This window comes from Pseudorca crassidens, chromosome 18, assembly GCF_039906515.1.
Source record: "Pseudorca crassidens isolate mPseCra1 chromosome 18, mPseCra1.hap1, whole genome shotgun sequence".
Lineage (NCBI taxonomy): Eukaryota > Metazoa > Chordata > Mammalia > Artiodactyla > Delphinidae > Pseudorca > Pseudorca crassidens.
Window position 1 is genome coordinate 66,774,995 of NC_090313.1, and position 13,359 is coordinate 66,788,353.

Sequence of the window (13,359 nt, forward strand, 5' to 3'; positions counted from 1 at the left end):
CAGTATGGTATGGAGAGTTCCAAAGTCAAACAAGGAGTCAAATTTTAAATCTCAACCTCTTTAAGCCTCTTTCTTCTTCAGTAAAATGGGAATAATTTGGCATTGTTGTGAAGAATGAGACGTGAAAGTAAATATCAAAATATTTGATGTTCAATACATATTGAAACTGTGTATTCATATTCAATACATATTTGTGCAATACATTTCTTTTAGATGAGTTACATATGTAAATTATATGTGTATATATATATATACTAATTCCATAGGTAAATACATAAAATAGATATATGTATACATACACATATATATGACTTACATATGTAATACGCAGTTTATAGATAGCCTTGGGAACACTAGTATTTGGTCAGTTAATTTATAAGTGCTCCATTAGAGTACATAAATGCTTTCAAGTTACAAATATTTCTAGGTCTTTGGGTAAAGACATGGTGGGTATTTTTAATGTCTTAATTTGGGGACTGGGGAGCTTAAATTGGACTGAGTTTTCTTCCCACTGGCTTTTCTTTCAAATAACTAATCTTAAGAAATAAAATATCCAAAAAACTATTGGACGTGGAACACTTTAAAAGGAGGCTTTACTACCGGTGAGTGAGAGAGACTGTTATAGCATCTCTGCACTTAGCTACTAGAGGAACAAGCAGTGGGATGTACACTTCCCAAGATTCTAGAACATATTCTAGTTACTCTGACCCCTTACACTGCATTTTGTTCCTCTACAAAGTGAAAAGTTAGCATTAATTCTCAAACTGAGCTGCAAAACAGAAATCATCAGGACTGCTTTTATAAACAGAAATTCTTATACATCATTCCAGATTAATGAGTAAGAACTTTAGGGGTGGCTTCCAGAAATCTGTATTTATAATTTCCGAGGTGATTCTGATAATCACCCCAGGTTTATTTAGGACCCACCAACCTACACACTTACTATAGACACTGTAACTTGAATTTTTTTCCAAATGGACTGGCATTTGGAAATATATATTCATTTCTAAGACCTATAGCCATTAATCATTTTTGCCCTTTGTTTTTTTTTTGGCTACATTTGTTATATACTGGCTCAAAAGGTGTGCTAATTAAACACTAATAATAAGAGTAGACAATATGGTTTATGGTATAAGAAAATGTATTTTCACAAGAGTACCAATAAAGCATTTAAACTAAATACAACACTTCAAAACATTCTGCACAAAGAAGTTACAGATCACATTTATTTAATAACAAAACGCCTAGTTCTTTAAGAAAATATTTTTAAGACCTTACTGCAATACAATTTTCCAACCAAAGAACAAAAATATTAAACAAATTATGGTAGAAGACATCATAAAACTTATTAATGTAACAAATTAGGCAGAATTTTGTGCTAGAAACAGAATGGGGGAAATCTAAATAAAACAAAAAATGCAGAAAACTGGGTATTCATAAATTTCTGGTTAACTGAGGCTTAATGTTGTTAAAGACCAGGAGTCTTTAAGCGTCAGACTTTGTTTATAAAAAATTCCCCAAACATTAGCAACATACTACCTCAGCACAATTTTTTTTCCCTTTACAATTCAGAATCGTGCTGTTCATTTGTCAAATATATGAACAATATCTAGTTACTTCCTTAAACTTAACCAATATTACTCTTTGGATACTGATTCTGTTGCATTGTTTTTTTCCCAATGAACCTAGAGCCTATGCATACTTGGATAAAAACTGGTCTTAGAAATACTTTATTCATGAATAATTCTACACATATTCATTGAAGGCCTACATTTCCAGGCCTAGAAAGAGCAAGACAGACACCAGGCCTGCCTCCAGAGCTTACCATCTAGAATACAGCAAGTCAAGCACTGGTTCTCAATCACTACGAGCCTTCGTTTCACCTTTCAAGATGTGCATAGATATTGATGTCCTCTCTAAAGGCAAACTAAATCTTCCCTTTTGCATATCATTCCTTAGATTCTCTATGGAGAATTTTGAAATCTGTATGTTGACAAGGCCTATGCTTTGCTTTCTGTGATTGCCTTCTGCTCCTTATAACAATGTCAAGTATTTTATTTTCCTTTCAGTTCTTCCCAACACAGCCTCTGCGGTTTTGTCCATACCGTTTGGCCTTTTCCGTGACACTCGTTACAGCTTTCTGCTCCCCTTCATTTTTGTTTCTTTCCTTCTGACTAGAAGCCTGGTCATCTGGGCTTCCCCATCTTCCTTTCCTAGCTTCTTATTCACTCCAGTAACTAAGCTTAACACTTCCTTAAATGTTGGGTCTTCTGTAAGCAGAATTAGTGAGCATTTCAATTAGCATTTCCTTGAGCTCTGTTGTGAACGTCAGATCCTGTTTACGACAATGCTTTCTCCCTGAACACTATTTAGATATATTATCCTCAAAAAGATGGTTTCTTGAGGATTCCTGTTTTGAAGGTTTTTTTAAAAAAGAGATCAATAAAGGAACGCATAATTCAGCAACTGATGCTTCTACTTCAGTCTCAATTAAACCCTTTGGCGTGGGATACCAATGTCACACGTAAGGGGCTAGATCGAAAATTCAAGTTTTGGCTCTTTGATTTTTAAATTAAAGTTTATAAGAACTCAAGAAGTCTGAAAACTTCAAAGCAAGCTAAATGATAAAAAGATAGTTATTCACTGATGTGATCCTTTATCATAAACGATATTAATGAAGAATTCAACTATTTTTGTGTCTCCAGGTCAGATGCTATCAAGCAAATTGCCACGTATGGATTGATAATCTTTTTACATTATTAACTCAAAGACAAATAGGAAGATTCAGTAAATATTAATTTTCCAAATGTTCTCAGAAAGAATGATCAGAAGCATCCTCCAGTTATAAGACACAGTTGGATAATCCATTTACCCCCAATGAACTACCTGTGTGTGCTGTGAGGTAGTAACGTGATCTTCTGTGGTGATGACACCCTCAACAGAGAAGTGTCCCCTCTTCACGTGAAGAGTGTGAATAACAAGAAGGGACAGTCACCTTTCATTACTTCATCAACTATTGGTGTCTTCATAGGATTTCAAACGCCTGATTCCAATTTTACAACAATAACAATAACAATATTTATTCTGGAAGGGGATTTTATGTTCCAAGCAGCAGATATTAACAACTTCCAACACGATCTCTAGGAATTATTCGCAGTTCTGAACCGTGCTTTAGAAAAACATTTCCTATACAAACAAACAAAACAAAAAGTTAGGTATTTAAAAAATGACACACTATCTTAACATTTCAACAATTATTATGTAAAAGAAACAAAGGAGTGTCAAGTACGTACAAAGCTCAAAGATCATTAGAACCCGCGTCCAGGCTTAAGTCTTGTGCCTACCCCTCTCACATCTTCACAACGCAACTAATGTTTGAAAATTTTAAATAAGAACACTACCCAAAGAACTACTACCAAAACCAATCATCAAATAAAACATAAGGTAATTTAACCATCAATACTCACTTTAATATACAATAAAATACTGAGGGGCAGGAAAAATAATAAATCTAAATCTACCCCAAGCGACAGAAGTTTAGAAACCCTGACCTACTTTGGGTCTGCGTTGCCTGCTGAGATTTTCTTCACACCTCGTGATGCCCACAATTCAATTTTATAGGGTAATCCAACAGGCAACATGTCAGAGTAAGCAATAACTCAAATTAATATAACTACCAAGCATTTCTAGAGTAGGAAAAGCAGAACCTTTAAACCTAAGTTTAAAGGCATCTATACAACAAAATGCCTCATGATTCTCAAAAAACAGACTTTTTAATTTAATAAAATTATACACTTAAAACAACTGATTTATGTAAAAAGAAATTATTTAAAATTCCTCTTCATTTGCTGTATGGCTAAATTTCAAGCCCAGGACCTAGGAGGACAATATAATTTTGTAGAAGTACTTTAGAATATTAATAGTTTAAAAATAACTATTTCTCAAGACTGAGGTTGTATTATATTAAATCATGCTTAATTTCAAAATATAATTAGACTATAAGCTAAGGAAGGTACATCTAACACAAATATACAACTGTTAAAAAGTTTACTTTTACCCTTCCTGCTTGTTAGGACATCAATATTTAGCACTGTATAATGGTAGCAGCTTGAAACTCTGAGTGTAGACTAGGCCCCATGAAATTTAAATGACTGTACTTCTTTAAAATAATAATAGCCAGCACTTATTGAATGCTTACTATAAATAATGCAAACTTTTAAGCACTTTACATGTACTACCTCACAACTACCTTATGACGTAGCTCAAAATCATTATTCCCACAAGAGCACAATCTTCAGACTTTTTGTTACATGTATTAAATACCTTTAAAGCTTATTGGTCAGGTTTTCTCTTTCTTGTAGCCAAAAGCATACATAACTGATACATGGAAAGAAACAAAGTATTTACACACATAGGTAAAGACTGCTATACAATCCCTAAAAATCAACTATTACCTTGGTTAAATCCTATCAAGTCTAATTAGAATGAATTAAATATTCAGTATCAATTGATAAATATAGCCTCACCACACCTCCATGGATTTCAGATAGATACTCACCAGCAGTCTGTGCAGGATTTATTCCTATTCCATCTAGAAAATAAGTCGTAAAATCATCTAAGTTATTTCTAAAGCTAAAAGGCTTTAATAGTAACAAGAAGAACTGTGCCAAAAAAGTGCTGCTGTGTACACAGGCATAAGCCAAACAGTTATACTGAGAACACGAATGACAATCTGTCAGGTGAGTTATCTGTTGAAATCTCTCACTATTATGTATTCACACATATTGCTGGATTAGACAAGAACATCTGTCAACACAATGATCCTGGTAAGTTTTACAAAGAAGATAGTTTTTTATACTATTTTGCCACATCCAGTGAAAAATAAAGCCAAAACACCTTAGGTATGTCATTAATCATTTAATATTGCTCTGAGGCATCAAATCCTAAGGCTGAAGAGCCCACGTAGTGATATAAATTCCACTGACACTTGATAAAAGTTTACAAAGCACTTTCCCAATAGCTACTCATCTGTGAATTTAGAACTTTCCAGAAAAGATAGCTCTCATCTAAATACAGACACATTTCAATGTGACAGCATGCAGAATGTTTCAGAATAAGAAATTCCGTCATATCTAAACTAAATCATACTAATTACTGCACATTAAAGCCACCTTCTTGGGCTTCCCTGGTGGTGCAGTGGTTAAGAATCTGCCTGCCAATGCAGGGGACACAGGTTCGAGCCCTGGTCCAGGAAGATCCCTGGAGCAACTAAGCCCATGCGACACAACTACTGAGCCTGCGAGCCACAACTGCTGAAGCCCATGCGCCTAGAGCCCGTGCTCCGCAACAAGAAAAGCCACCACAATGAGAAGCCCGCGCACCACAATGAAGAGCAGCCCCCCCCCCGCTCACTGCAACTAGAGAAAGCCCGCGCGCAGCAGCGAAGACCCAACGCAGCCAAAAATAAATAAATAAAATAAATAAAACATTAAAAAAAAACCTACCTTCTTTTTTAGTCTATCTTAACTAATCCCGAACCACTCACCAGTACCTGTGAATATTACTTTGTATTCTTGAAAGATAATAAGCATTCCCTGCAATCTTTATTCCTCATCTTGTTTCAGTATTTTCTCATAGGGCTATTTCCATTAAACTTAATTATTAGTAGTATCCTAAGACATTCAGAATTTAATTTATATATCTAACTGGATAAAATCCTCATTATTGCAGTCTATAAGAAATTGTTTTCTATCAGGAAAGCAATAACAAGGTATAGCAAAGGTACATTCCTGCTTAGCTTCCTATATTCTAAAAGCATTTACCAATATAACTTATTAAAAAAAAAACCCCAAAACCCCTTTTTAAATAAAATGACAAGTTATTTTTAATAATTTGTCATGAAGTTATAAGGACACAAAATATTATCAAGTGCTGTACTATATAACAAAAGCACAAAAAAATGAAAAGAGACAATTATGAACAATAACCTTGACTTAGTGTTTACAATCAAGTATATCATTTATCTTGATATAAGTTTTAGCCTTTTATATTTAAGTCAATTTTAACTAATTTGGTTTCTTTTAAACAATTTCTGTAACTCAAAGTTAATACATAGTTTTAAAATGAATTCTTACCATTGGTAATAATTGCACTTGTTGCTGCAGGAACTTTAAACTAAAAGGGAGTAAAAGATAAAAAAATACATATATATATATATAATATTAACTATGAAAGATGGTTAGCAAGGATGGGGTACATATAATCAACTCTATAATTCTAAAATGTGGTTTATCTTTTAGGATAAGTAACATCATCAAAGAATACTATAACTTGCTTTATCTTTAAAGGGCAACACTGTTCTCTAAATACTGCATTTCATTGTATCTAGGACACCATACATTGTAAAATGCATCTTTCTTATGCACTACAAAAAAAGAAAAACACTGTCAATGAATCTATGACCCAATGTTTACTCTTTCAGACTTAGACATGATTTACTTTTGTCATATATAATGCTCAGGCATAAGCAAAAATAAAAGCAAAGCAACTGCTTAGAATATTCCTCAAATTTCTTTGTGGAAATAGTAAGTTCAAACAAATGCTCTCTTGTGTTTAATGGGAGGCCAACCAAGGCTCATATTCCTTCCTCAAGTTCTCCTTAAATGATTTGCTGACTTAAACCTCATGGGATTGCAACAGTCCAATTATGCCACGAGGAAATACCTCTAAGTACAAGTAGGTGCAGGTGATGTCAGCTAGACAATTATGTGACTGCCACATGGCCAAGCATGACAGGAAGACTCCACTGAGATGTAAAAAGAAGAGCTTTCTGAATCAATGAAATGTGGTATGGAGCTTATCAGTAGCTAAAAGCTAAATTCTCCTCTTAATGCTCCAGAGACCAGTATTTGTCAAAGTGTGTTCATGTCCTCATAGTTCATTCTTCCAACAAATATTAATTAAGCACTTCTATGTCATGGACTAACTTTATAAATATTAGTTGAGTTTTGTAATTAAATAAGTTTGGAAAACATTAAGTTAAACTACTAGTCTTTTCAAAATCCTTTAATATGAGGCTAATATAGTTTATTTAACTCCAGGCAAAAAAATAGTCAATAATGTGTTTCCCATACTTTTGGGCCACTGATCCCAGTTTTTAATTTTTTTTTTTGGTGGTTCTGGTGGTCTGAGGAAAACACTCTCTCTGGGAAATGCTGCTCTTGGTATTTATAGTGGTCACGTATCATAGTTGAGAAAAACAACTAAAAGCTTATTTTAATTTATGAATTGAACAACCAAGTTTTAAAATAAGAACTTAACTATGCATAAGAACAATTACTTGTTACGGGCTTATGTACCTAAAAAACAAATAATTTTACTGTTCATATCGCACATTCTTAAGTGTAAGTGTCCTCTTAAAGTTTTAAAAATTTTAAATAAACCTAATTTAAAGTAACTTCAAAATGTACTTTAATAAATTTAAAAATACTTCAAAAGTTTTTATAGAGGCTGTAATACTTATTAAAATTTTATCAAACACCTAAATTAATTATAGGCAATTTCAGATGTCTAAAACTTGAATATGACCAAGTTTCTATTTGTTATTCTTAGTTATGTCCATTTTAAGATAAGCTATGCGTTTTCTTAGTGGTAACATATTTTGTGACATTAAAAATCAAAAGCAACTGCAGACATAATTTCTTCCTTTTCCAGCACGTAGCAACAATGGTTAAACTGACATCTGGGGAAGCATTACCAGTGATGTACATAGAGCAACTACCACTTCTGTCTACAGTACTGACAAGTTTTTTCCCAGATGCAAAGTGCACTTTATGTTCCTCAGCTGTCATTCATTCCTATCTCATATCCCACATGTCTTATAATTTAGGATGTTAAGAGGCTCTTTCAGGTTTGACAACTCATTCCTTAAATTAATTCCCAGTCATATGCTGGGGGATTTTATTTTATTTTTTATTAAGAGAATTTTACTAGGGATTTATATCCACAGACTTCTGGTTTCTTAAGTCAAATCTTGTTCTTACTGAAAGAGTCTACAATGTCATCTTGTGAAAGGCCTTCTCACTGCTGCCTTAAAGCTATATCCTTTCTAAGTGTGTAACACTCGTGATTCATTATAATTAAAAGGTACACTAAAACCTTAATCAATACATGTGGTTGCGTGAAGTTTGTTCATTTTCTGCTGCACACATGTTAGGATTTTCACAAGCTTTACTAGAAGACCCAGATCACAACAATGCCTTTGCCTTGTAAAAGGACACACTATAAAATAAGTACAAAATTTAATAATAAATATTAATTATAGCTTGAAGAGATCTACTTCTCAAATTGGAATCTGTGGAACCTGCCAGGCCACAAGCCAGGAGCATTTCAACCAAGTGATCTGTGTAGCAAAAAGTAATGATGCTGTGTTCAGATTTGTTCCCCACCTCTTTTTAGTTATTCTTTCTGCATGAAGGATAGATCAAAATTGACAATAAAGCAAGTAATACCACTTTTCAGTTTAACTCTGAATGAGTGATGAACGATGGCAGTGGTCCCTGACAATAGTTTATAAGGAGCCGGAAGCACTAATGGGCTGGCTGATTTTCCATTAATTCCTTAAGTACAGGGCCGGACTATGGATTAAGCCGGTTTCTTATTTATTTAATTACTGAATTTTTTTCTGTGACTGTAAACTTGTAAGATTTCGAACGAAATATTCTGAGTTGGGTTACTCTGTACCTGCACTGCACCTTTAACTCCACAAAATTTTAGTAACTGCTATTATATTTTTACACAAAATCACTTAATCAGGTAGGAACGGTAGGCATTAACTATTCCCATTTTACACATTAAGAAATTTAAGGAAGAAATTCGTGGGCTGGCCCCACGTCAAACAGATAATTAATGACACAGTTAAAAGAGGAATGCTAAGTCTCCTAAATCACATTTTCAGGTTACTTCCACCAGACCAAGTTTCTCTTCTAATTGTTAAGTCCAACGAGTTACTTTACAGATGCCTCTGATAAAAAATTCTGATGAAAAAATTTTATTTCTTAAAAACAGAAACCCAAACATATCTTTAAAAACACTTTTAAAAACAATAAATTTTACTGACAGTCCACATGCTTTATAGAGAAAATCTGAAAACTAAGATAAATATATAATAAAATTGTACTTCTAGAATCAAAGCTAGTAAAACACAGGCGTACAGATTACAGTGATATAATGTTTTTTTAAAAAATTGACATATCATCACTATCTTTTCAATTTCAATAAAAATTCTCCTTATAATTTTCCATGATTACATTAAACAGATGTGTCCATTTAAGTCATTCTTTTATCGGTGAGTCTCAACTTTCACTCTACTTTTATCTATAAGTGAGGCTTAACTTTTTGACAGCGTAAACCTAGTAATGAACCCATGTGGCAGTGGTGGGTCAAGATGCATGCAGATTTTTGAGACACATCACTAAACTGCACTCTCTACAGGTTGTTCCAATTTCTGTACTTACTTCTTCTGCTGCAAACTTTAAGACTGCTGTAAAAGGTGTACTTTCAGGAACACTGAGTCTGCAAGAATTAAAAAGAATCTTTTAAAAGGCTGAGTTTTTTTTAGGTCCTCTGTTACTTATTTCGGCTACTGACAAAGCTGTCTTTTGAGTCTGACGTTGACGTATTATGATTGCACACTATGTTCATTAACTCTACCAAGAAAGAAAGCAATTATTAGCCTTATTGCTGAGATGGTGCCCTCGGAAAATGAATAACCTACATAGGTGTGGATTTGTACATGCTTCATACTTTGATACAAACAGGTCTAGCGTGTAGGTTGCTTCTTGTTTCTAGAGATGGCTTTCAAAAAGTTGAATCTCTCCTCAGTCTTCAGTACACTTTGCCGCCTCCAGTTCATCCCATGCAAGAATGTGATCATTTTCATTAGAAGAAGAGGCTACCTGGGAAGCATCATCAGATCATAAGTCTTTTCACGAAGCTTTCTGTGAACTTTCAATCATCAAGTCTAAAATAGTAGTCCAAGTTGATGAAAATGAGTATGTTTACTATGGCGAGATGTTCAGTGATTTTCCACCTTTATGTCATTTGAAAATGGGCTCACTCAATACAAACATTTCAGAGAGTGATGTGTGATTTTGTTAACTGACCTGTACAGTGGCAAGTGTATTAAAGAGCACCAATAAACAGTCAATCCGCATCAATTTTCCAACTTAAACACTAAAAATTAATTGACATTATACCTTAAGAAAGCACTCAAAGACACAGAAATAAGTTAAATAAGATTAATAAGAGTCCTAATGTAAAATAAATTACAATGATTAAAGATCAAATCCTCTTTCAAAGTAGGGAAAGCTAACATTTCTCTTTGAAACTTCTCTATTTGTCACCACTGTATTGTTCTCTAACGACTTAATACCAACTACTACTATATAACACCCTCAGGTATATGTACCATCCCCTCACTTAGTCTACAGATCTACTGCTGAATATAAAAATCATTGTATCTGACACAGCACATTACAGCGACTTTCAGTAAGGAAAGTGTTAATAGATTTCTCAGCTGCCCTAGTCCACTCCCCCCAAATAATGCTAAAGAGTGAAAATAGATGTCATTTTTTTCCCTTTCCTTTTTTATATGGAATAAAAAGAGAGAAAAACAAAATTCTAAAGGATAGCCATTTGATTAAAAAATATCTAATAAACTGGCAATGTAAAAGTTTACAAAGCTGGGAACAGTACTTTGCAAGTATTTCTGTAGTTTATTTATAGTTTAGAACCTGAGACTCACTGTCCTAAAACTCTAGAGGAGAACTTCTTAAAGTTTGCGGTTTCAATTCACTTTTGGACTAGAGACTGAAAATGTCCTTGTATCATATAATAAAATGTCATGTTGATATTCATTAACATAAGTTTCTATCTGCATATTAAATTGGTGAGACTGTCCAAATAAAATCCAATAATACAGAAAATAAAAACATATTTTAGTGCATGTTCTAATTAGCAGAAAATTGCAGAGGGACTGGGAGTTACTGCAACTCCAGAAACCTTACCTAGATTTGAAGCTCTTGTGTTTGCCAGTCACATCATTTTGTAAAACTTACGCTTACATTACATTGGTGTTTTGAAAAAATAGGAACTATCCTGCATATTAAAATGAACTTTTAAAGTAAATTACTGGCAAAATTTGTTTTTTTAATAAATATTTCACATAAACAGAACCATGGCATAACTTGACAAGTGTTATTATAAAGAATAAAAACAAAGTTTCTATAGGACACTAGGGAAGGGTGAAATGAACTCCCTAGATCATCACAGAAATTGTCTCAGAGGTGAAATTTTGATCATTAAAGGATACTGTCAGGAAGTGGTAGTCACGAAACTACATTAGAAGCACACAGGAGAACGTGTGCCAGACAGCGAGGATCCAAAGACTTGCTTGTCAATTTGGGAACAGGATGGCTGAAACTTTGATTAAGTGATGGTGGTGGTAAGTAGCCGGGGGTGGGGTGAGGAGGAAGAGGGGGGGAGTAAGACTGGAAACACTGGAATTAGACTGAAAGAGCCAAAGCTGTTTTTTAACGCATCCTGTATATGAAAGAGAATGTTTGATTTCAACATTTCTATAACCAAGTAGCAATACCAACAGGGAATCTATCAACAAACAAACAAAAAAACAAACAATAAAAACCCAGACATTCCCCCGAATAAATCCAGGACTGAAACATCTTTCTTAGAATTCAACTATTAGCAACTCAAGGAACATTTCTCTATCGAAGTATGTATTTACCTGCCTGACAAGTGAAAAGTGGCCTTAAAAAGTTAAAGCATGTTTTCCCACAAATCTCAGAGCTGCTTTTACTAGTACTCAAATACTAGATACCATTACTTTGAATAGGAAACATAACATAATGACCCTGACACACCCATACATGTGTTGTGTCTATTTTATATACACATACCCATACGCAAATTACACATACATACAACTATACACACACTGAACTAGAAGTGTGCTGCTAAATTCATTCAGTCAACACATACTGAGTGAACTGGTACCACGTTCCAGGCACTCTTATAGACACCGATGCTGCTCTACTCCTTCATCTTTCTCCCTCCCGCCTTCTTATTCTTTTTTTCTACAGCCAACTTACACGTTGATGAAAACAATCCAATGTAAAGGGCGAAATCAAAGATGAGAGAGGGAGTAATCTCTCTACTTTGTGAAGCCCAACTATCGAGTGAGTCACACTCAACGAGTATCAGGAGCCTGACTGTTCTAGTAATTTCGGAACCCGGACTGGGATGCTTTCCCTTACTTCCTCTAACAGCTGGTCAAAGTGGTGAAAGGCCTTTCTCATCACGAGCAGATTGAGACTGTTTTAAGGACGCCAGCAAATCACCAGAGCCCCGTCCACACGTCCTCCCACTCCGTCAGCCCCCAAAGAGAGCTCGCAAATCACCAGCAACGTTCCCAGCACAAATATCCGCACAGCCTCGCGCCTGGGCAAGCTGACACTTACAGGATATCTCAGTTCGAGTGGGATGTGGGAAGCTCAGGGGAGGAAAGGAACGCGGACCACTGGTGTGGAAGCTGCGGGGAAGGCTCATATCGCCCAGCCCATAGCGACCCCCCCCCCCGCGACCGAGCTACTCACACTTTGTACGGCAGCCGCGGGTCCGACGTCAGTGTAATCTTAAAGGAAACCTTCGACCTGTGGAAGAGAGCGGGAGAGTTAAGGTCGGGCAGCGGGACGGGGGACTGGGGCGGGTGGAAAGCAAACACTTACATGGTGCTGCCGGTCTGGACACGAACCTCACTCCAACTCCGTCCACCAACCTCACTTCCTCTGCGGCGTCTGGCCCTACTCAGGTCCACGTCTCCCGCGGCAAGCTGGGGTCCTCCAAGGTTGCTGGTGTCCAAGGCACTGACTGAAAAATCGGGCCCAGATGCTCACGCTGGGCGGCGCCTACAAGCTACAGATAGCTACTGCTTTTTCATGTATATCTCTGAAACAAAATTGCGGATCGTTTGGAATGAACGTTCTTCTAATTGCATTTATTTTCTTCTGTATTTTCAGACAGGCACAGACAGAGACAGCAGGACTCCAGGTCCCAGCTTGCCGGTTGGGTCGGAAGTAAGGGTCCCGGGAGGCGGGCGAAGAGCGGGGCGGTGGGCGGGGCTGGAGGCGGGCGCTCTCCCAAGTTGCCGAGGCAACCTGAGCGCGGAGAAGCTCGATTGATGCACTAGAAGTTGGAATCCTCACCTGGCTTTAATATTAGTATTTTATGCCTGTCCAGCAACCTAATCATGTTATATCTTGTAGATTTCTCGTATTTTTTTCT

At 35.8% G+C, this 13,359-nt stretch overlaps 1 protein-coding gene across 5 annotated transcripts in view; it reads right to left on the reverse strand.

Annotated features, from left to right (window-relative positions):
* Nucleotides 1–13,120, reverse strand: part of UFM1 (ubiquitin fold modifier 1) — a 124,688-nt gene extending 111,568 nt beyond the window's left edge. The window contains exons 1-7 of one of the 5 annotated variants that reach the window (XM_067713224.1): nucleotides 12,804–12,929; nucleotides 12,672–12,728; nucleotides 9,516–9,573; nucleotides 6,135–6,174; nucleotides 4,559–4,591; nucleotides 3,556–3,592; nucleotides 1,124–3,186 (exon numbers count right to left, since the gene is read on the reverse strand). In XM_067713224.1, coding sequence (XP_067569325.1) covers nucleotides 3,141–3,186; nucleotides 3,556–3,592; nucleotides 4,559–4,591; nucleotides 6,135–6,174; nucleotides 9,516–9,573; nucleotides 12,672–12,728; nucleotides 12,804–12,805 — 273 coding nt within the window. In that variant the 5' untranslated portion in view covers nucleotides 12,806–12,929 and the 3' untranslated portion in view covers nucleotides 1,124–3,140. Of the gene's footprint in view, nucleotides 1–1,123; nucleotides 3,187–3,555; nucleotides 3,644–3,664; nucleotides 3,877–4,558; nucleotides 4,592–6,134; nucleotides 6,175–9,515; nucleotides 9,574–12,671; nucleotides 12,729–12,803 lie in introns of those variants that run through there. The other 4 variants (XM_067713222.1, XM_067713225.1, XM_067713226.1 and 1 more) reach the window with 4 other exon arrangements.
* Nucleotides 13,121–13,359: the final 239 nt, after the last annotated feature.